The sequence below is a fragment of the Salvelinus alpinus genome, chromosome 4 (genome assembly GCF_045679555.1).
Source record: "Salvelinus alpinus chromosome 4, SLU_Salpinus.1, whole genome shotgun sequence".
NCBI lineage: Eukaryota > Metazoa > Chordata > Actinopteri > Salmoniformes > Salmonidae > Salvelinus > Salvelinus alpinus.
Genome location: NC_092089.1, coordinates 65,824,668 through 65,849,120, shown reverse-complemented (window position 1 = coordinate 65,849,120; position 24,453 = coordinate 65,824,668). Strand labels below are relative to the sequence as shown.

Here is a 24,453-nt window from a genome sequence, read left to right as displayed (position 1 = left end):
TCTTTTGAATATATTTGCTATGATACTCTAAAAACCTGTTTTGCGTTTTGTCAAAATTGTTTATTAAATCCATTTTAGAATAAGGATGTAACGTAACAAATTGAGTAAAAAGCCAAGGGGCCTGAATAGTTTCCGAATGCACTGAATGCACTACATGATCAAACGTATGGGGACACCCGCTCATCAAACATCTCATTGCAAAATCATGGGCATTAATATGGAGTTGGTCCCCCCTTTGCAGTTATAACAGCCTCCACTCTTCTGGGAAAGCTTTCAACCAGATGTTGGAACATTGCTGCGGGGACTTTCTTCCATTCAACCACAAGAGCATTAGTGAGGGCGGGCACTGATGTTGGGCTATTAGCCCAGGCTTGCAGTCGGCGTTCCAATGCATCCCCAAGGTGTTTAATGGGGTTGAGGTCAGGGCTCTGTGCAGGCCAGGCAAATTCTTTGACAACAATCTCGACAAACCATTTCTGTATGGACCTCGCTTTGTGCGCTGGGACATTGTCATGTTAAAACAGGAAAGGCTTTTCCCCAAACTGCTGCCACAAAGTTGGAAGCACAAAATCGTCTAGAATGTCATTGTATGCTGTAGCTTTAAGATTTCCCTTCACTGGAACTAAGAGGCCTGGCCCAAATCATGAAAAACAGCCCCAGACCATTATTCCTCCTCCACCAAACTTTACAGTTAGCACTATGCATTGGGGCAGGTAGCGTTCTCCTGGCATCCGCCAAACCCAGATTCGTCCATCGGACTGCCAGATGGTGAAGCGTGATTCATCACTCCAGAGAACGCGTTTCCACTGCTCCAGAGTCCAATAGTGACAAGCTTTACACCACTCCAGACGACGCTTGGCATGGTGATCTTAGGCTTGTGTGCGTTGCTCGGCCATGGAAATCCATTTCATGAATCTCCTGACAAACAGTTCTTGTGCTAATGTTGCTTCCAGAGGCCGTTTGAAATTCGGTGGTAAGTGTTGCAACTGGGGACAGGTGATGTTTATACGCCATGCATTTCAGCACTCAACGGTCCCGTTCTGTGAGCTTGTGTGACCTACCACTTTGCGGCTGAGCTGTTGTTGCTCCTGGATGTTTTCACTTCACAATAACAGCACCTACAGTTGACCAGGGGCAGCTCTAGCAGGGCAGAAATTTGACAAACTGACTTGTTGTAACGGTGGCATCCTATGACAGTGCCACGTTGAAAGTCACTGAGCTCTTCAGTAAGGCCATTCTACTTACAATGTTTGTCTATGGAGATTGCATGGCTGTCTGCTCGATATTTTTTACACCTGTCATCAACGGGTGTGGCTGAAATTGCCGAATCCACTCATTTGAAGGGGTGTCCACATACTTTTGTATATGTATTGTATATAGCACTTTTTTTGGGGAATCTGAAATGTTCTTTAATCTCATCCAGGGAACCAACACGTTACAGGTAGCCTATGTAGAACCAAAAATAACACTTTTTTTCTAAGAGTGTGGGTTGATAACTCCATTTTTTAATGCTCAGCCCTAACTCGATTTGCATTGCCCTGTTGAATCCATCGACGCATTTCAAGGACAGATCCCCTCTTTACTGGAATGATGTAGCCTAGATGTTTCCAAAGCTGCTGTGCTTATACTTACAGTTAAACGATACATTTTATGATGATAATTGCTGAACAAATACAATGAAAAAGTTATATATTTATATATTTTAGTTAAGGGGTTTATTAACCCGATTTCCATAGCTTATTTTATTCGATTAAATATCCGTTACTAGTTTTATAGTTTTCTATTTCTTCGATTTTTCTTCGAGCTTTGGCGTAATTGCTCGTTTGGATCAATGAAAAGAGAGAAGTAATCGCTTGGGCGTACTGAGAAAACAGATCGTCAATGTATCCCAGCACACAATGAAAAGGGCGGTGGCGCTCGCTCGCTCGCTCGCTCTCCCTCGGATAAAAAAAAAACTACTAGTCTGCTCAAATACATTCTCTTAGAAATGTCAAAAAACGATCGACTGTTGAAAATAATGATACAAATTAGTATTCGTATTCCCGAGGTGTGAATGGCATTTTTCTTTTTTTTGGACGCTGTTTTCAATCCGAGGTGCTGAAATGCAGCCAGCACAGTTGGAGAGCAAGGCTCCCCCCTCCCCCGCTGCCCACAGACACCATCGCAAAGAGAGAGGGAGGGGGAAGGAGAGAGAGGAGAGATAGAGAGAGGGAGAAAGCGATAGGCAGCACCCGTGAGAGGGAAACAAGAGTCAGCCGCGCGGAGGAGAGAAGAGAGAAAAAAAGCAGTAACCAAACAGACAAAGGAAAACATGGATGTAACGGAAAAACGTCCTTTTAAACAAGCACATGTACAGGAGAGGATGCTTTGGTCGTCCTGCACATAGTAGGGGGTAACGCACGGACTCTTCCCCAGTTTTTAATGTGGCGGGTGGGGACGCACGGCAAGCTAAAAAGGCGGAAAGCTTTCTCTAATCCGTCTGCGGATCCTGCCTGCTTGCAATGGCTGTGGCGGCGCGATGCTGTTACAGCATAACGCAGAATGTGCCTTTTACTTTTTATTTGGTAATTTTTCTACTCAGTGGCCTTACAAATGCACAAATACGATACACCATTCCGGAGGAGCTGGAGAATGGGGCTGTGGTCGGCGACATTGTTCGAGATTTGGGTCTGGACCTGCGAAAGCTCTCTTCCCGACGCATCCGAATCACGACGGACAGCGCAAGGAGATATTTCAACATAAATCATAAAAACGGCAAGCTGTCGGTGAGTGACCGCATCGACCGAGAGACGCTGTGTGAATTCAGCGGCACATGTTCCCTCAACCTAGAGGTGGTGGTTGAGAACCCGCTCGAAGTGCACAACGTGGAGGTGGAGATTCTGGATGCGAATGACAACTCGCCACAGTTCCCCCGGGACGAGTACCAGCTGGAGATCTCGGAGTCCGCTATAACGGGGTCCCGGTTCCCCATCGAAGGCGCGCAGGATGCAGACGAGGGCTCAAATTCGGTTCGGCTCTATCGGCTCAGCAACAACGAGCACCTTGCGCTGGACTCCAACAAGCCCGTGGCAAACAGCAAGCACATCGAGCTCGTGCTCAAAAAGCCATTTGACCGCGAGCATACACCGTCTCATCAGTTCATACTGACAGCTGTCGACGGAGGCACCCCGGCGCGCACGGGCACAGCCAAAATCAACGTTCATGTCCTGGATTCCAACGACAATGTGCCCGCGTTCGACAACTCCGTGTACAAAGTGAAACTGTTAGAGAACTCGCCCAAGGGCGCTCTGGTGATAAAGTTAAACGCCACAGACCCGGATGAAGGCACAAACGGGGAGGTGTTTTACTCTTTCAGCAGTTACACGCCAGAGAGGGTGAGACAAATGTTCTCCATGGACACAGATACAGGAGAGATCCGAGTGAAGAACAACATAGACTATGAGGAGACTAACTCCTATGAGATGTACATACAAGCTATGGACAGGGGCCCTTCTGCGGTGGCCGTCCACTGTAAAGTGGTTGTAGAGGTTTTGGATGTGAATGACAATATCCCAGAGATCGTGCTGTCCTCTCTGTCCAGCCCAGTCCGTGAGGACGCTCGGGCGGACACGGTGGTGGCCTTGATCAGCGTTAATGACCGGGACTCCGCCCAGAACAAACAGGTGACCCTGGAGATCCAACCTGGCCTCCCCTTTAAGATCAAGTCCTTCCGGAACCACTACACCTTAGTCACTTCTGCCTTCCTAGACCGGGAAACCATCTCCACCTACAATGTCACGGTAACCGCCATTGACGGAGGGACCCCGGCCCTCTCCTCACACATGACCATTAAAGTTGACGTGGCGGATGTCAATGACAACCCTCCTCGCTTCGAACAGACGTCCTACACAGTGTACATGACAGAGAACAACACGCCCGGGGCCTCAATGTGCGTGGTGAAGGCTCTGGACGCAGACGCCGGGGAGAATGCTCGCATCACCTACACCGTCCTCAATGACAACAACCACGGAATCCCCGTGGCAAGCTACGTCAGCATCAAACCCGACACGGGCGAGGCCTATGCCCTGCGAGCCTTCGACTTTGAGAAGCTCAGAGAGTTCCACTTCCAGGTGAAAGCCCAGGATGGTGGCGTGCCGCCCCTCAGCCGTGTGGCAACCGTCTATGTTTACATCATGGACCAGAACGACCACTCCCCCAGGATAGTCCATCCTCCAGCCAATGGGACGCGGACCACTGAGACACTGATGAAGAATGCGGAGGCGGGGGCTCTGGTGACCAAGGTGGTGGCGTGGGACGGGGACGCGGGTCAGAACGCCTGGCTGGTGTACGCCCTGGAGCAGATCACCTCCGAGCTGGACCTGTTTAAAGTCCATGAGCACACGGGGGAGATCCGCACCACGCGGCGTGTCAGCGAGGAAAACTCCACCTCCTTCCTGCTCACCGTGCTGGTCCACGACCATGGCCTCCCGCCACTCTCCTCCACCGCCACCATCAATGTGCACGTCATGGAGCTGCCGCCCAAGCTGACCCCTGACCCCAAACGTATCATCAGGCCTCACAGCCCACTACTGTTCTCCAACGTGACCCTCTACCTGATCGTGGCCCTGAGCGCCACCACCTTTGTGTTCCTGGTCACCATTGTGGTGCTGGCCATCGTCCGCTGCCACGCCTACTGCACCCAGCCCGGCTCCTGCTCCCCATGCTGTGTGTCCCAAAAGAGAGTCCCCGAGGGGGGCACCTCGGCCGGCGGGGGTGGAGGGTCATTGGGTCGAGGTGGAGGTGGTGGGGGAGGTGGAGGAGGAGGTCAGGGTCAACCCAACAATAACGTTGCTCTGCGGAGAGACCTGAAAGTGGAGCCTCACTACATTGAGGTGCGGGGGAACGGCTCCATGACCAAAACGTACTGCTATAAGACATGTATGACGGCCACGTCGGGGAGTGACACCTTTATGTTCTATAACACGGGCCGGCCCCACAGCGGCACCTGGGGCTCCGGGGGATACGTTACCAGCCAGAGTGGACAGAGCCAGATGTTTGTGCGCAGGCTCAGCATGCCAGACGCAACTGCGATACAGGTGTGTGTGTGTGTGTGTGTCGTCATCCCATCCCAACAACACATCCCAACTGACTGGAAAGCCAGTTGGTTTTTTGGGAGATGTATTATTTGGGTTTTTCCCGTAAGCAGGGTTTTGTGGAACAGTGTTTGGCATTTACATTTTTCATGCAGGGAGGAGTGTAGAGGAGTTTTCATATTTTTTGTTGTGTTTATGCAATATTCAACTCTGCTCTTTAAAAAAAAAATCAGATTTCAATTTTATTTTTTTTGCAGATATGGTCAAGTTTGTAATCACCGAAATAATTTATACGCTTTTGTGTCACGGGCCTTGAGAATCGAAAACCTGAAAATCACAGTGCCCCTCCCAGTTCTTCTTTTTATCATTTGTTTCTTTTTGTCAGAAGGTTACCTGGGTTACCTGAACTAATTGCATTGTGTTGCAGTAGTAAAGGTGTTTTTGCTGTGTAATGCTCTGTTGTGAGCTCTGTCTGTACATTACGTACATGCATGCAGTGTCGGAAAATATGTTCTCTAACTTCTCAAGTTTTTTTTCATTTTAGCTGTGCGGGGTGCAGGCAAGTTCAGAGCTTCTTTGTGGGAGCTGTGTGCTTGTGTGCATGTTTGTGTTGGTGGGTGGAAACGCTCTTATCTCTGTGTTGTGTGTGTGTGTGTGGTGCTCGGAGCCTCTTTAGAGAGCCTGAATCATCAGAAACAAACGGCAGCTACCAGATGTTTTATGCGCCTCGCTCCTCCGTGGTCGTTTAGAGAGCTGTTACAAAAATACTCGTATTCAGGGAAAACTTCTCTCTCTCTCTCTCTCTCTCCATATCTCACTCACCTTCTTCTCTCTGTTGTGTACTGTACTGCTACAACCTTTGTCAGTAGTACTACAGTCAAGAGACAACTGCAACATATCTTGGTTATTTGCGATGATATTGTTTTGGAAATGAAATGGGGTCGATGGTTTAGAAACTGACCGTTTCTAAAGGGGCAGTGGGATTGCTTTGATCACTTTATTCTAGAACATGTCTGTACAGTTGAATAGACTTTTGTAAACTTGATTGGAATGCTAGGTTTAGTGTGTAAAGGGTTATTGTGATTGACTGGGTGAGGTGGTACTAGACCAATCTGATTGGTCCTCTGGTTCTGGTTCAATGGGCAAAGACTAGTCTGGTGTGGTCTCTCTGAACAGAGAGGTAGTCTGGGCATTAGTGTTGCTCTCTCCAACTTAAATAGTCATGGGTCTTACTCCATTACAATCCCCACGGGTCAGTCACGCTCAGGGCAAATGCCCTGAGTTTGGTTTAGTGGGTTAGCAATGGAATGTGAGGGAGATAGACAGACTCTGCGCTGGATTAAAGTCCCATCTTCAGTTCACTGAGTTTTGTCATTTGGCATCATTTGAGAAGCAGGGAAAAACAGAATCAAACTATTAGTAGCTATGTGTCCAGTGCCTTTACATCATTAATGGAGAGGTTCATTCCAGGTGTAAAGTGGAATCTGGTGACTGTTGCCATAGGAAACTGTTCTGACTGCATGGTTGTCAAAGAAAACACATTAGAGAAAAGGACAATTATGACCAAAAAATATGTACATTATCGACACGGCTAATTTAAAATTAAGGTAACATTTAAGCCTTCAAAGAGATGGATTGGGATCTTAGGCACTTTAATACACATGTGTAGCTTAATTTATGAATTGGAATTCGTAACATATCATACGAATCGCAAGAATTTAATTATTGTTATTTCGCTAAACAAATTCAGGACGTAACATATACAAAATGGAATACGTTTTGCACAGTTGTGAAATGATTTCGGGGATCGGTTTTTGCTCATGAGCTCTATTTTCAAAACTATTGGCTGAAATTATACACAATAAAAATGAATCAAGAAGAAATGAGGTAGGGGGAGTAAAAGAGGATGAAAGGGGTGAAATAATGAGGCAGGGGGAGTAAAAGAGGATGAAAAGGGTGAAATAATGAGGTAGGGCGAGTAAAGGGGGATGAAAAGGGTGAAATAATGAGGCAGGGGGAGTAAAAGAGGATGAAAAGGGTGAAATAATGAGGCAGGGGGAGTAAAAGAGGATGAAAAGGGTGAAATAAAGAGGTAGGGGAGTAAAATGGGATGAGAAAGGTAAAATAAAGGGGTAGGGGAGTAAAAGAGGATGAAAATTGTGAAAAAAAACAATGTTCAGGTAATTGCTCCTCTATCCCTGGTGGTTTCCCTCATTAAATGCCAGTCGTGTTTGCTCTAGCTTTGTAATGAACTGTCGGCGACGGGTTTCTCGATACCACGGTGGGATTGATCGGTTCCATGAGGACGGGGAAAGCAAGGTGATTGGACAAGGCGTTCGATGGTGGAGGTGCGAGCGCTGTATCCATGCGAGGGGTGTCCACTCAGAGGCAGAGAGAGAAAGAAAAAAAAACAGGGCCTTATTAACATTTGTGTTCACACAGCGAGGCAGGGAGGAAGGGAGTACACAGGAAACCCATAGGGATAAAAACATATCTTTATTTATTTCTCTCTCTCTCTTTCTCTCTCTCTCTCTCTCTCTCTTTTCTCTCTCTCTCTGTGTTTCTCTCTCTGTGTTTCTCTCTCTCTGTGTTTCTCTCTGTGTTTCTCTCTCTGTTTCTCTCTCTCTCTCTCTCTCAGATACAGAAAACAAATTCAAATTCACAATATCAACTCTCCGACATTGCGCTACGCCCTGTGTGTATTGCTGATAGACTCAGAGCCTGTATGTGTGTAGGGCTGCATCCGACTGCGGGTGTGTTTCAGGGTCCAGATGCTCCTCTCTAACCTGCGGTGCTAGTGGGAGTCTGTTCTAATGTACACACACACACACACACACACACCGTAAGGACGGCCAGACCACTCCCCCAAGCAGTTACTCCAGGGCAACTGCTTAGTGGCAGCGTTTATATTTCTATGGAATTGTTTATGAGAGTTGGAGTGTGGAGTGTTTAAGTCTCTCTTGTTTATGAGAGTTGGAGTGTGGAGTGTTTAAGTCTCTCTTGTTTATGAGAGTTGGAGTGTGGAGTGTTTAAGTCTCTCTTGTTTATGAGAGTTGGAGTGTGGAGTGTTTAAGTCTCTCTTGTTTATGAGAGTTGGAGTGTGGAGTGTTTAAGTCTCTTGTTTATGAGAGTTGGAGTGTGGAGTGTTTAAGTCTCTCTTGTTTATGAGAGTTGGAGTGTGGAGTGTTTAAGTCTCTCTTGTTTATGAGAGTTGGAGTGTGGAGTGTTAAGTCTCTCTTGTTTATGAGAGTTGGAGTGTGGAGTGTTTAAGTCTCTCTTGTTTATGAGAGTTGGGGTGTGGAGTGTTAAGTCTCTCTTGTTTATGAGAGTTGGAGTGTGGAGTGTTAAGTCTCTCTTGTTTATGAGAGTTAGAGTGTGGAGGGTTAAAGGCTTTGGAGTGTTAAAATGTCTTGTGCTGTTCAGGTGTGAAGCCTATTTCCATCCTTGGTTGTGCTAACAAAGTCTATTTTATCTGTAGAGTTTGTCACTGCTCCATAAGGTGTACTTCTTTATGGATTTGACGCAACTTCAATACAAATATGGTTTCTCTGAATCGCTGAGGTTTATACTGTGTCCCTGCTGCAGTGCTGATGAGGCTGTCCGTGTGTTGCTGTGGCACGTTGAGCTGTCTGTTTCCCTGTGGATGTAGATGATGTGATGGGATGTCTGAATGACTCCTGGAGGAATACCAGGTTTTTCTAATTTGGGCCACATATTGGATTTCAGGGTGATGAATGTGCTGCGTGGAGAGACTACGGTCGATTTTTCCATCTCCAGGAAGTTAACATCTGTCTTGTGGACAGCACAGGAAATGGGTAACCACTGTGAAGAAGGGAGAGCTTGTTCCTACCACTGATCTAGGATCAGATGTGTTTTTTTTTTTGCCCCGTAATGGTTAGGGTTAGGAATGGGTAATCTGATCACTATGTGATACAAATACATTTCCATTAACTTTTTACAGTAAGACTTGTGTTTTTTAAAGCATGTTATCAACTTGGATACATCCCCAAGTGTTGGCTGGTATTCAGAGTTCACCTGTAGATGTCACTACAGACAGAGCCTGCAGACAGAGGTTATGGCCGTTTCACACGCCTCTCTCACCGCTCTGTTGTGATGGGGATGTCACATTTATTCTCTGTCCAGGTGCAGGCCTGAGGGGGTAAAGCTGATCTCGCCTCCCCCTCACCTCCCCCATCACCTCACCTCTCCTCCTCCACCTGTGACCTGAAACAGAAGGAGATGAGGAGAGATGGGGTGGGGGGATCCATGTGGTTACCATGGTGAGGTCTGTCGGACCAGCTCAGGCTGATACTGTGACAGTGACACACAAGGTTTTGATCAGAGGGGGAAAGGAGAATAAAATGAAAGAGACGGAGCGATAGCTGGATATAAAATGGAGGATATAGAGATAGGAGAGCACTGAGACGAATGAGGGGCAGTAGATTGGGGCTAGCATTTTTTCCAGATTCTTAAACCACGCCTAATACATAAAATACAAATAAATCAAATATTAAATTAGTAAGAAGGACATTCCGAGCGAAAGAGTGATAGAAAGCGAGGGAAAAAGAGGAAGGGTGGAGAGGTGGACAGCTCTGATGGAGCCCTTCGACAAAAACAGCGATGTGAGAATTCCGTTGGGTCGCCATTGTAACGGAGCGTATCCCCTGAAGCTGAGTGGTTTGACCCAGGAAAGGGGTGACCTGATGGAGCGTGGCAGAGAGGCAGGGTCAGGGGACCGGTCTGGTCTGGGCACTGAACAGGCGTATCTCTCAAAGTCATCACTCTCACAGAGGACAGGGAGGAGGGGAAGAGGGGAGGGGAGCAGGGGAGGTCCAGCACAACTCGTCACTCATTTCTCTCCACAGTCAGAGGCAAGCTGTTGCCTTCATGATGAGTGTTTGTGCATATATGTGTGTGCATGTACTTCACGCCATGACTTATTCATGAGAAGATATTAGGTTTTGCCTGTGTGATCTCTTTCAGTACCTAAGACTCCAATCCATTTCTCTCTGTCTCTCTTGCAGCCCAAGGTACCCAATTCAGACTGGCGTTACTCTGCTTCACTTAGGGCTGGGATGCAGAGGTAAGCACATAGAACTTTTTTACCCTACCTCAGAAGGTGCCCACTGTCCATTAGAATGTTACTTCGTGATTCATAATTCACCGGCATTCCATTCCTTTTAAACCCTCATAAATCATATGTTACTTTACCCATTCCCCTCCACTAGAAGTACTACTCACATTGCCGCTTGTCTAATTCAAATGGATACCAAACCCTATAGCACAACAGAAGATTTTCCTTCGGAGTCAGCCACACTCCAAAAAAGCAAGTTTTGTCTAATCTTGATTGTTGTCCAGTCTTGTGGTCCAGTGCTGCAAGGAAAGACCTAGTTAAGCTGCAGCTGGCCCAACACAAAGCGGCATGTTTGGCTCTTAATTGTAATCAGAGGGCTGATATAAATAGCTAAGAGTTGAGGAGAGACTGACTGCATCGCTTCTTCTTTTTATAAGAAACAAGAATGTTTTGAAAATCACAAATTGTTTGCATAGTCAATTTACACACAGATCAGACACACACACTTATCCCACCAGACATGCCACCAGGGGTCTTTTCACAGTCCCCAAAACCAGAACAAATTCAAGAAAACAAACAGTATTATATAGAGCCCTTATTGCATGGAACTTCCTCCCATCTCATATTGCTAAAATAAACAGCAAACCTGGTTTCAAAACCCAGATAAAGCAACACCTCGCGGCACAACGCCTCTCCCCTATTTGACCAGACAGTTTGTTTGTGTTCATTGATATGTAGGCTACGTGTGCCTTTAAAAAAATACATACGTAGTTCTGTCTTTGAGCTGTTCTTGTCTATTGATGTTCTGTATTATGTCATTCTGTATTATGTTTCATGTTTTGTGTGGACCCCAGGAAGAGTAGCTGCTGCTTTTGCAACAGCTAATGGGGATCCTAATAAAATACCAAATACCACAATACATTACTATTAAACTAGATATTATCCTATTTATATAGCATCTGTTCTACAGTATTCTATTAGCTTGGTTGTTAGACAGTAGTAGATAGACAGAGAGCGAGGGGTAATCAGGGTGTCAGTGATAGACTGAGGGGACAGACGGAGGGATGGAGAGAGAGAGAGGGGGATGGAGAGAGAGATGGAAGGGAGGGCAGTTGGGCGGAAATATGGCATTGTGAATGCGCAACACAACACAGGGATCACATTACCCATGAGCCATTGGGCCACTAGCTGCTCTGGGATTGTCTGGGCTTGACCCAAACGAGGAGCATGCTAATGAGAGGGAGGGGCTAAGTTAACGAGCAGAGCCAGCCTTAATGAGCCAGGGGTAGCCAGGCGAACCACATCACCCACTGCACTGCACTGCGGCCAGGTAATCTCATAGTACCCCCGCAAACACACACACTGCTCTGCTGCAGTACCGATCTCATGAACTGAGGATGACTGGCGGACCAGTCCCTCCGTTGGGGAAAAACAGAAGTAGGTCATCGGCCACCGCCCCTCACAAACACTCACAAATATACACACACACACACACACACACACACACACACACACACACACACACACACACACACACACACACACACACACACACACACACACACACACACACACACACACACACACACACACACACACACACACACACACATAGAAGTCTTTCCCTCTGGCCATGGCAGACAGCACTGCGGCAGTGATGAGGGACATGAGAGATGACAGAATGGACAACGCTTTCACAGCTCCCTGTAAACAACGTCTGTCTGTCTGTCTGTCCAGAGACATGGTTCATCAGGGTCAGTGTGTGTGTGTATTTGTCATTGTTTTATGGTTTATCATTTATTGTTTAATGTGTCTGTCTCGTGTGTGTATGTGTGTCTGTGTGTCAGATTAATACAAGTTTAACATCTGAGTGTCATTGGTGTTACACAGATTCCCTCATAATTACAGCAGGGTTTAATGAGAGTTAATGTGCTTGAGCAAATCATTTTAATACATTAAATCGCTCTTGTCACTTTAGCATGGAGCCCTTTATCCATCCCTCCTCCTCTCTCTTCCCCTCCCTCCCTAAATTTGAGCTGTTGACTGATCTATTTATACTCTACTGAGATTACAGTTTGTTTGAAACATTCTGAGACATTTTGAGTGTATACCCCAAACAGCAATGCACTTGAGTAATGATTTTGACCTAGTTAGTTTTACAGCCCTAAATCTATTTCTCTGTAATTACGAACCCCGCTTAGCTAGAGGCTAGCATGTCTATGGGTTCATTTTTACTGCACTAGTTGTAATAATGACAGGCAAAGAGAGAGATAGAAATGTTTGCCAATTTATTAAAAATAAAAAACAGAAATACCTTATTTACATAAGTATTCAGACCCTTTGCTATGAGACTTGAAATTGAGGTCAGGTGCATCCTGATTCCATTGATCATCCTTGAGATGTTTCTACAACTTGATTGGAGTCCACCTGTGGTAAATTCAGTTGATTGGACATGATTTGGAAAAGCACACACCTGTTTGTATATGGTCCCACAGTTGACAGGGCATTTCAGAGCAAAAACCAAGCCATGAGGTCGAAGAAATTGTCCGTAGAGCTCTGAGACAGGATTATGTCGAGGCACAGATCTGGGAAAGGGTACCAAAACATTTCTGCAGCATTGAAGGTCCCCAACAACACAGTGGCCTCCATCATTCTTAAATGGAAGAAGTTTGTAACCACCAAGACTCTCCCTAGAGCTGGCTGGCTGGCCAAATTGAGCAATCGGGAGAGAAGGACCTTGGTCAGGGAGGTGACCAAGAACCCGATGGTCACTCTGACAGAGCTCCAGAGTTCCTCTGTGGAGATCGGAGAACCTTCCAGAAGGATGACCATCTCCACAGCACTCCACCAATCAGGCCTTTGTGGTAGTGTGCCCAGATAGAAGCCACTCCTCAGTAAAAGGCACATGACAACCTGCTTGGAGTTTGCCAAAAGGCACCTAAAGGACTCTCAGACCATTAGAAACAAGATTCTCTGGTCTGATGAAACCAAGATTGAAAATCTTTGGCCAGAATGCCAAGTGTCTGGAGGAAACCTGGCACCATCCATACGGTGAAGCATGGTGGTGGCAGCATCACACTGTGGAATGTTTTTCAGTGGCAGGGACTGGGAGACTAGTCAGGATCGAGAGAAAGATTAACGGAGCAAAGTACAGAGAGATTATTGATGAAAACCTGCTCCAGAGCGCTCAGCACTTCAGACTGGGGCGAAGGTTCACCTTCCAACAGGACAATGACCCTAAGCACACAGCCAAGACAACGCAGGAGTGGCTTCAGGACAAGTCTCTGAATGTCCTTGAGTGGCCCAGCCAGAGCCCGGACTTGAACCCGATCGAACATCTCTGGAGAGTTTAAAATAGCTGTGCAGCGACGCTCCCCATCCAACCTGACAGAGTTTGAGAGGATCTGCAGAGAAGAATGGGAGAAACTATAGATAGATAGATTATTTCATGGTATTTGCAGGGTACAGTGTAAATCTTATGCTCTTGGCTCCAACAGAGCAGGTTCAATTAAAAACCAAGAGAATTTTTTAAAAAGTGAATGAGACAAAATAAAGATAATAATAATATGCATATTTACAACTGTGGGAACAGGGTAAGAGGCGCAGCCCGTCTGGTGTTCAACTTTCCCAAGTTCTCTCACGTCACCCCGCTCCTCCGCTCTCTCCACTGGCTTCCAGTTGAAGCTCGCATCCGCTACAAGACCATGGTGCTTGCCTACGGAGCTGTGAGGGGAACGGCACCTCCGTACATTCAGGCTCTGATCAGGCCCTACACCCAAACAAGGGCACTGCGTTCATCCACCTCTGGCCTGCTCGCCTCCCTACCTCTGAGGAAGTACAGTTCCCGCTCAGCCCAGTCAAAACTGTTCGCTGCTCTGGCACCACAATGGTGGAACAAACTCCCTCACGACGCCAGGTCAGCGGAGTCAATCACCACCTTCCGGAGACACCTGAAACCCCACCTCTTTAAGGAATACCTAGGATAGGATAAAGTAATCCTTCTAACCCCCCCCCCCTTAAAAGAGTTAGATGCACTATTGTAAAGTGGTTGTTCCACTGGATATCATAAGGTGAATGCACCAATTTGTAAGTCGCTCTGGATAAGAGCGTCTGCTAAATGACTTAAATGTAATGTAAATGTAAGAGTCCGTTTGGGAATGTCCATGGGGGAGCAGCAGGGGGGTGAGAAGTGATGGGATGAACTAACCATCAGCCAGACAGACAGGCAGGCTGATTGTCTTTCAGAAAGACAAAGAGACATTTACATGGACACAAGGAGATAGTGAGACAATGAGCAATAGCGGTGCGTGTGTAAAATCCCCGGGGAAGCCAAACCAGGAAAAAAAAGCCATATTGCAACCTATGTGTTGTGATAATTGTATTATTTGCTCTGTAACCTGTTAGTTCATATGCCTTGACATCATGATGTATAGGCCTAAGGCTGAGACAATAAGAAGCCCCATTGGCAGAATACATTTAACCACACCTTTATTTCGTTACAAAGCCGGAGTACAACCTCTGTCCTGTGAAGTCCAGAAAACATATTGCATGTAACAAACAGTTACATGACCTACAGCGTGGTCAAGCGAGTTAATGTTTCCGACATTTTCAGACCACTAAACAACTATTGATTTAGAACCACAGAGAGTTACCGCAAGTCGCAAAGAAAACAGGAGATGCCTCCACTATTCCAGCACCATTTCATCTTCAACATTTTAACATCATCAGATCGCCTATGCTTGGTCTAATACAGTGACAAATTAAAGATACCAAAAACAATGTAGTCCAATCAACGTAAGATAAATATGATGTGGCTGTCCTTGGATCTGATTTGTGTGTCGTGTGTGCAAGTAGAAGAAACATGTTGGCTCACCCTACACCCTCCTCTTTCATGTTGACTAAACGGTCTATCACTTTATCATACAGTACAAGCTTTTTTTGTTGTTGTCCTAGGCTACCTGGCTAAAATGCTTGCTCGCTAGCCTAACGTCCTTTCATGGGCAACGTTAGCTAGTTAACATTAGCCTTCTACATCTAGCTACATATTGAACTTCCATCCTCTCAATCCAGGGGCACAATATGAATATGTGGTTGGATCAAAATCACCATTATAATCATTGGCTAGCAGGGAAAATTAAGTAAAACCACATGTCCAAATCCCTATCCATCCATTGCTAATTTCAGAAAAGGACAAATTTAGCTAGCTAGCTAGCCACCGGAGGACAGCAACACAACAAGATGCAACAATTCAAGTTGTTTCTGTCAATTACGGATTTCTCTTGATGTGATGACAAAGAAGCCAAATCAAAACTGGCTTCCCTTGACACTAGCTCAGTTTAGCTCAGCGATGATTGGCTATTATTATTATCTTTTTAATTATCAAGGGATGCCAAATGCTCGCTGGCTTCCCTGCATTCAGTGCTACAGGCGGCAACAATGTCATACTCTTTATGACCAGACAGCATCACAGCGATGGCCTACACATACAGAGACAGAGGGACGCTGTTTTGCTCACTCGGATCCTTTCTCCGGTGATATACATTCAACCTCTTGTGAATTGAAGGAAAATTATGAAACACAAAGAGAAGAAAGATACATTATTTTGTTTCTTTTTTTTCTTGGTCATTTTTTGGGGGGAAGCCTGGCTTCCCTTGGCATCCATGAATACACGTCACTGACAACGAGAGAGAAACAGATACAGGCATTAGCTGTAGGAACATGCTTTCGGTCCAGTGTTCCCCATTAATAATTGATCAGTGAATCTGGATGACTCCAGCTCTACACAGCACTTAAAATGGCCACCCTGCCAAATCTCTATTCATCTCCTTATACCACTACAAAAAGACAGGAGGACCTTTACACACACAACACACACACACATTTCAATACAGCTGATGGAATAGAGATGGCAGAGGCGTGAAAAATTGCAAAGAAAGAAAGGGAGGGAGAGGGGGAAGGGAGAAATGAATAAAGAGAGAATGGGTGAGGGGGAGAGAGTGCGAATCAGATGGCAGAAGAGCGAGGAGAGGATAGGGACTGAGCTGTGATTGCCTGACCTTGGGTGTGAACACGCTCACACATACACCCGCACACATACGCACATACACATGTGTGCACGCGGACGGCCAGACAGTGTGTGAAGAGCCTGGAGAAGAAGTGCAACTAAAATGGTGGCAATACTCCTGCCTCCTCCCACACGCTTTCCCTTCCGCCTGTCTCTCTTACATGTTCAACTATTATTTATTTCAATAGCTTCACTTTTACCCTATGGAGAAAATGTCCTTGTGTTCCACCTCTGACATTTTGCAGTATATTGTGTTATGGGATCGAGTATTCAATCACATATTGGACACTTCCAAGTATGTGTGTGTGGGCCAGAGAGAGAAATACAGCGAGAGAGAGACAGAGAAAGGGACTCCGGCTGAAGTGGGGGAATGGTTCTCTTCTCATCTGACCTCTGTGAGACTAAACTTTGCGAGACCCAGTTTTCCAGGCAGGGTCAAAGGGGAGGAGAAAAAGAGGGGGATTAAACATGGAATAGTAGCAATGCAGGGGGATTGAAAGAGGGAGAGCACCGCCTTAGAACCATATGAACGGGTTGATATCGGGAGACTGTGTGCATTTAGCATGTATCCATGCAAACACACAGCGCTCTCCGCGTTGTTAGCTCTGCCTGTGGGTTTCAGTCACCCCTGGTTCCTCTTAAGGTTTCTTCCTAGGTTTCTGCCTTTCTAGGGAGTTTTTCCGAGCCACCGTGCTTCTACATCCGCATTGCTCGCTTTTGGGGGTTTTAGGCTGGGTTTCTGCTGATGTAAAAAGGGCATTAAGAATACATTTGATTTGATGTAATATCTGCTAACACAATAAAGAGAAGGTCTAGATAGTGTTTTTCTAACCCTCAGTTAAAACCCTGCTCTGCATCTCACTATGGAAAAAGGTGCTGCCCTTATTGGATAAATGATAGTGGAACATGCAGATTGTTTCAAAAGCGACATGAAATGTACCTGAACCCTTTTCATGATTAAAACACGTAACCATAGTTTGAATAGAGGACATTAAGATTTTGTGGAATCTCATACCTTACATTTATGGTGTGTGTGTGTGTGTGTGCGTGTGCGTGTGCGCGTGCGCGTGCGTTTAAGGTTCTGTTTATTTGCTGTATTTTGGCAGCAGCCTGTCGCTGTTTTAACACTGCAGAGCTCAATACATTTTAGTGGGAGGGTTGCTGAAATCCTTGGGGTGGGTGTGAAAATGTTAGAGCACCCATCTGTAATCCCTAATCCAGGGAGCGGTGTGAATATGCAGGGTGACTACTGTTTAATCCTAATCCAGGGGCCCATTTGAGTTCCTGAGATAGAATTGGTCTGACCCCCATCCTGAGATCCCTGCTACTGACTGTGTACACACACACACACACACACACACACACACACACACACACACACACACACACACACACACACACACACACACACACACACACACACACACACACACACACACACACACACACACACACACACACACACACTGTGGTTTCCTACCATGGCTTAATTTAGTAATGCTCTGTATTATAGGAAACTTGTAGAGCGAGAGACGACTGGGTCCACAGAAGCTTATAGCTGCTGCTGCTTTATGGCCCTGTGATAGAGAATATAATGGAGTTCACCCAGAAAACGTGTGTGTGATGTGTTTGAGAGTGAAAGGGTGTGTTTGTGTGTGTATTTATGAGAGAAACTGTCTCAATATATACTGTACCATCAGACTGTGTGTGTGTGTGTGTGTGTTATATTGCTCTAGACTCTGTAACCTCTGAAAATGTGTGTGTTGGGATGTTTCTCCAGTGTGTAACCTCAGAGGGTGTGTGTGTTGGGATGTTTCTCCAGTGTGTAACCTCAGAGGGTGTGTGTGTTGGGATGTTTCTCCAGTTTGTAACCTCAGAGGGTGTGTGTGTTGGGATGTTTCTCCAGTGTGTAACCTCAGAGGGTGTGTTGGGATGTTTCTCCAGTGTGTAACCTCAGAGGGTGTGTGTGTTGTGTTCCAGCTCGGTGCACATGGAGGAGTCGTCGGTGATGCAGGGAGCACAGGGGGTTCTGGTCCAGAACTGGCCGACCGTGTCTAGCGCCGCCGGAGGTAAGAGCCAGGCCAGTACACCACACACTGAACCGCTCTGACCCTGACCAGACCAGAGCAGAATACAATCAGACTAAGACCCTGAGCAACCCAGGCCAATGCAGAACAACTCAGACTATCAAAAACCAACCCAGACTAGCTAAGCCAGACCTACCCAAGGACAATCCAGACCAGTTTAGGCCAACTCAGACTAACTCAGACTACCTCCGACTTTGACTGGCACAGTGTAATCCAGACCAACTACGGCATAACCAAAGGGAGAGTCCAGGTTCTCCATCGCCCTGACTCCTGCTCACTGCCCTTATCCACTCAGAGATGAAATGGCACTGTTCTGTGGGTGGAGATTGGTATCCGTAACAGGAAGAGAGGGACCGGAGAACAACAGAGAGAGAGAGAGAGAGAGAGAAAGGAGTCCAGAGTCAACAGAGTAGATGACCTGATAAACATCAGGTTGTTTACAGAGGCTTAGAGAGCTGGGACTCAGAGACATCAACACAGACCCATATTAACCATGAACACAACTCTGATTACATTCTTCCTCTTAGCAGTCTCTCTCTCTCTCTCTTTCGCTCTCCCATACACACCCCATCGAATGTGATTTTTTTTAAACAAAAATCACATTCGTCCCCCACGTCTCGTAACCCTGGTGACTGTTCTTGTCACTTCTGTACTTCTCGGATGATGAAACGGGTCGTGGCTCCCTGCTCTCGGCTGCTCTCTACCTCATTAGCATACTGATTATGACCGCACAAGAAGCATTAACATCTGACTCAAGGTCAGCACCTTCCGGAACAGACGTGTTTGGGTGGAGAGGAACTCAGCTGGAATGTGTTATGTAGCAGGGTCCAGGGAGGGAGGGAGGGAGGGAGGGAGGGAGGGAGGGAGGGAGGGGCGAGTAACAAGAGAGGAGTGGAACGTGAAGACATTGTGGAGGATACAGAGAGATAGAAAGGGGTGGGAGAGAGATGGATGGACACAGGAAGAGAAGGATGACAGTGCAATTGACTGAGTAGATAGGAAGGTGATTTGTTGTAATTAAGGTATGTAGAGAATGACCCGACTCTCTGTCCATTATAGACAGCCTGACTAACTGCCCACACACACTCTCTCTCTCTCTCTCTCTCTCTCTCTCTCTCTCTCTCTCTCTCTCTCTCTCTCTCTCTCTCTCTCTCTCTCTCTCTCTCTCTCTCTCTCTCTCTCTCTCTCTCTCTCTCTCTCTCTCTCTCTCTCTCTCTCTCTCTCTCTCTCTCTCTCTCTCTCTCTCTCTCTCTCTCTCTCTCTCTCTCTCACTCACTCACTCACTCACTCACACACTCTGCCTTCCCCGCTTTTTAATCGATTTCTTGCCCAGACTGAGGAGTTGCAGCCTTGAGCAGGGGGGTGGTGAGTGGAGGGAAACTGAATAGGTGGAGATGCCAGTCTTTATGGGTAGGGTTGACTAAGGGGTTGTGGAAAGGGGTGACAGGATGGGGAGGGTGTATACTGGGATCGACAGAGTAAGGGGTATGGATGGATTTTAATGGGGGAGGGAGTTAAAGTAAAGAGATTGATGCTAAATGAAGCAGTGCCGTCTGGGCATGAACGTTGGGGGTTTGGAATAATGGGGATGGAGTCCAAAAAAAGTCTAATGGCAAATGTTAGGATGTAGAATGATTCAATTGACCAGATTTGAAAAATGTCAGGAAGTTGTAACGGCGAAGATGTAGACAGGGACACAGCTGGATCTGTCCAGTATGATAACACTCATTGAATGAGTCATCTCCTGGTCTAATGATCAGTGAGTCAGTTGTTGCCTGTCTGCTTTCTGCAGGTTTAGGACCTGAAGTAACTTTTATATATTGCTGCAGCGTGAGAGAGGAGAGGTGTTGTGTCGATTGTTACAACTGCAGGGTGGGTTTGTGTGTGTCGTCTGACAGAGTCTATTTGCTCTCTGTTAGATGTGAGACAAAGAGCCACAGCTGTAGACTACGCCCCTGCTTCTTCCCCCGTGTTTTCGTCAGGGTGGTTTGCTGCGGATATGTGTGTTTGTGTAGGAGTGTGTGTATGTATTTTTATGTATGAGAAAGAGTGACTGTGTGTGTGTGTGTGTGTGTGTGTGTGTGTGTGTGTGTGTGTGTGTGTGTGTGTGTGTGTGTGTGTGTGTGTGTGTGTGTGTGTGTGTGTGTGTGTGTGTGTGTGTGTGTGTGTTCGCTCCCTGCTTTGTGTGCAACTCCTGGTATGACAGATGGAGTCCAGCCTACGCCCAGATTAACAGACTCACATTAATGAAATCAGGATTCTGCATGCTGCCTAACTCTATTACTCTCCTCTCTGCTTCCATCCATCCCGCCATTTCACGGCTCTCTTTCTAAAGCAGGGGCACGCACAGGGATTCACAGAGGGCTGTACTGGATCTGAACAATCCCCTGGGGAAAAAATGGTAGAGGGAAGAAAAGAGAAGGAGAGGGAGAAATGTAGAGCCAGAGTGAAAGGAAGGAGAGGAGAAATGGAGAGCAGTGAGAGGGAAGAGAGGGAGAGAGGAAAGGAGGGAAGAGAGGGATGGGGGGACTGGGAGAGAAGGGGGAGAGTGTGACAATGAGTTGGAAAAAAGAGACAGAGGCAGAGAGTGAAAAGGGGAGAGAGGGAGAGGGGGAGGGAGAGAGGGATGGAGGGGGTATGAGGCTGCTGTTGCTAGGGGAGAGTGTGTTGCTAGGGGAGAGTGGTTGACTCGGAGAGCGAGAGAAAATGAGGGAGAGAGAGAGAGAGAGAAAGCTCACAGCATTATTCTCCATCAGCACTGTCGCTGTGACGCCCAAGTCCTACCGCTTCACTGGAGGATGCAGTTTCCCCGGCAACCATTCATAGCCCTGAACTGAGTGTCGAGAGAGATGAAGAGAGAGAAAGAGAGATGAAGAGAGAGAGAGAGATGAAGAGAGCGGAGAGAGGGTGTAAGAAGACCATTACGGAGGGAGAGAGAGAGATGGAGATGTGGACGTGAGTGGGCTGTGAGGTTGAAGCTACGCAGGTGAATAGAGAGAAATAGGGAGGTGGCTGCTGGTCAAATAAAAAAAAACAAGCGTTGGATAGAAAAGAGGGAGAGGTTGTGTTAGCTAGAAATGGTCTGAGGAGGGCATGGCGAGGGGAAACAAGGAGAGAGGGAAGGAGAGAGGGAAGGAGAGAGTTAGAGAGGGAGACTGACCTACATACACAGGGCCGTGCTGTACTGCAGAGGTGGAGGCAGGTTTATTGCAGGTCTGTATGCATCACTGCTCTATTTGATGACAGGGACACACACACACACACACAAGCCTGATTTGATGAGGGGGGACAGGAGTCAACAGCAGCTTGCACCTGACGAGGCAAACGGAGGACAGCGGATGAGGGAGAAGGGGTAGAAAGGGCAAGAGAGGGGGAGGAAGGGTGAAAGAAGGAGAGAAAGGGGTGGGCCCTGCCCTCCTCCGGAAATAAGCTCCACGGCAGGTGGTCCATCCTGTGTCCCTCTCCCTTATTCAACCTCCTGGAGTCCAACCATATGACCACAGCACGTTGTTGGGTTAGATTAGGGGAGGGTGGAGGCGTAGAATTCTAATTTGATGAATGCAGAGATGGAGGGTTGAGGATGCTGCTTTCAGTTGCTCAAGCAGAGGCTCTGTGGTGGTAGTATTGTTATGTGGGTAGGTCTGCTGGATAGAACTCTCTGGAACCTGCCTGGGGCGGAGAGCCAACTCAGGAGGGGAAGCCTAGACCAAGTTGTTCCTCTTTGCTCATCCAAAAATGCCTCCCCTCTTCTCTTTTTTCCTCCCCTCCTCCACCTCCTTCCTTCCGATCTTCGCAGACTTTCTATCTCTGTCTGTCCTTCTTTTTTGTTTAATTTCTGCCCCTCACCATTTCATTTTCTGCCTCTGTTTCTTTTCTCACCCTCCCTCTCGCCTTCCCTTTCTCTCTCACCCCCCCTCTTTTTCTCTCTATCTCACTCCCCCTCTCTTTCTCACCCTTTCTCTCTCTCTCTCTGCTTCACTTAGAATAAATCCGTTTCTAATAGTCTGCTAACAGTCATGTCACTGTTAATGACTATATCATCCTCATTAGTAGCACTGCTCTCATTTAGATGAGACACACACCACACACACACACACACACACACACACACACACACACACACACAGTGGCAGTGGCACCTCTTTGTGAGGCTGTTGAGGACGGTCTCTTGGGAGAGCTTGTCTCTACCATCTGTCACATGATCCGTCTGGGCATCACACTTCAAGGTGTACACACACACACACACAGTGAAGAAAAACACGCAATCACTGTCACCAACACGTACTGTAATTTCTCATTAAAAAAAAAACACACAACCAGTCGCCATAGTTTATTTTTACACACACACGTACACTTGCTCCTTCATGTTGCCGTTACCAGTCAGGGGAATATATGGTGATTCATGCAGACACACATATACTCCTGTCACTACCGAGGCACAGGCAGAAAAATACAGATGCACGAATAACAATTAGGTTTTGAAGAGACAGCAGTATCGCTTAGGGTTTCTGTCCTCATAATACACAGTCGCACACGCACTCACGCATGCACACGTATGCACACACAGTCACACACACACGGAGCGCAGCTGTTTTGATAGTGAAGGGTGGGGTCCCAGCGTTTCACTACACCCGCAATAACAATCTGCTACATATGTGTATGTGACCAATAAGAATCATTTGATTTGCTATCATAACAACCCATTATCTTCTTGCACTGCGGCACCTCTCCCTCTCTAAAACAAATCTGCACCTTCAGGATTTTTAGTTGCAGTTTTTCTGCCTTTCTGGGTGGATCGCATTTCATACCCGCATCCCTGTACTTCCTCTCTCTCCTCTTCTTCTCTCTCTTCCTCCTCGTCCTCTCTTCTCCTCCTCCTTCCTTCATTATGTAACCCTGCACTGCGCTCCACTGTGCTTCTGCTCAAGCGGCCGATGGATCGTGGAGCTCCTGGATGATTTTAAGTCACTGTGAAAACCTTGGTCAGCAGAGAGAAAAAGGGAGACATGCACAGAGAGTTAGAGAGAGAGAGAGAGAGAGAAGGAGAGAGAGAAGGAGAGAGAGAGACAGACGGAGAGAGAGAGAGACAGACGGAGAGAGAGAGAGACAGACAGAGAGAGAGACAGACGGAGAGAGAGACAGACGGAGAGAGACAGACGGAGAGAGACAGACGGAGAGAGAGACAGACGGAGAGAGAGACAGACGGAGAGAGAGACAGACGGAGAGAGAGATGGCGAGAGAGATGGCGAGAGAGATGGCGAGAGAGACGGCGAGACAGGCGGAGAGACAGACGGAGAGACAGACGGAGAGACAGACGGAGAGACAGACGGAGAGAGACAGACGGACGGAGAGAGACAGACGGACGGAGAGAGACAGACAGACGGAGAGAGAAAGAGACAGACGGAGAGACAGACGGAGAGACAGACAGACGGAGAGAGAGATGGAGAGAGAGAGACAGAGAGTTAGGCTACATTAGAGGAGTGTATTGCTTTGGATATTTGTTTCTGAGAGAAAAATAATACACGTTTATGTATAAGTTCTGAAATACTTGGAGTGTGTTGGGCTATGATTCTGATCTTTGGTAAAGACAGAGAGGAAGAGGAAGAGACTCAGAAATGTAGAAACACAACAGAGAGAGATACACATATACAGAGAGGGTGTTATGCTGTGGTCATCCCAGTGTAAAATGAATCCTTCACATCACTAATGTGCCTCTTAATGAACAGTGATTGACAAGCTGTTTAATTTCCAATCATAATAACGTTGCCATAACAGTGATTGGCATAATTAACGCTCTATCAATCACTGGAAGGGACGGGTGTTTGCTGGACCAGGTTTCACGCTAGATTAGACGAAAGGTCAGAAGAAATGAGAGACTTCGAGCGGGAGGAAGGGTGAGTAAGGGAGGCAAGTAAGAGAGAGAGAGATTTTTCCAATGCAACAGCCATCGACAAATCAGACAGTGCTCAGGCCCCTCCTGTACTCCCTGTTCACCAATGACTGCCTGAGTCTCCAACTCAATGATCAAGTTTGCTGACAACACAACAGTGGTCGGCCTGATTGCCAACAACGACGATATAGCCTACAGGGAGGAGGTGAGAGCCCTGGTGGAGTGGTGCCAGGAAAATAACCTCTCTCTCGACATCAACATAACGA

General features: G+C 46.9%; 1 protein-coding gene across 48 annotated transcripts in view; it reads left to right on the top strand.

Annotated features, from left to right (window-relative positions):
• Positions 1–24,453, top strand: part of LOC139574176 (protocadherin alpha-C2-like) — a 305,452-nt gene that overhangs the window by 263,729 nt on the left and 17,270 nt on the right. For 39 of the 48 annotated variants that reach the window (XM_071398475.1, XM_071398452.1, XM_071398461.1 and 36 more), the window contains 2 exons: positions 10,097–10,155; positions 18,191–18,279. In XM_071398475.1, the coding sequence (XP_071254576.1) occupies positions 10,097–10,155; positions 18,191–18,279 (148 nt within the window). Of the gene's footprint in view, positions 1–1,992; positions 5,076–10,096; positions 10,156–18,190; positions 18,280–24,453 lie in introns of those variants that run through there. The other 9 variants (XM_071398497.1, XM_071398496.1, XM_071398498.1 and 6 more) reach the window with 3 other exon arrangements.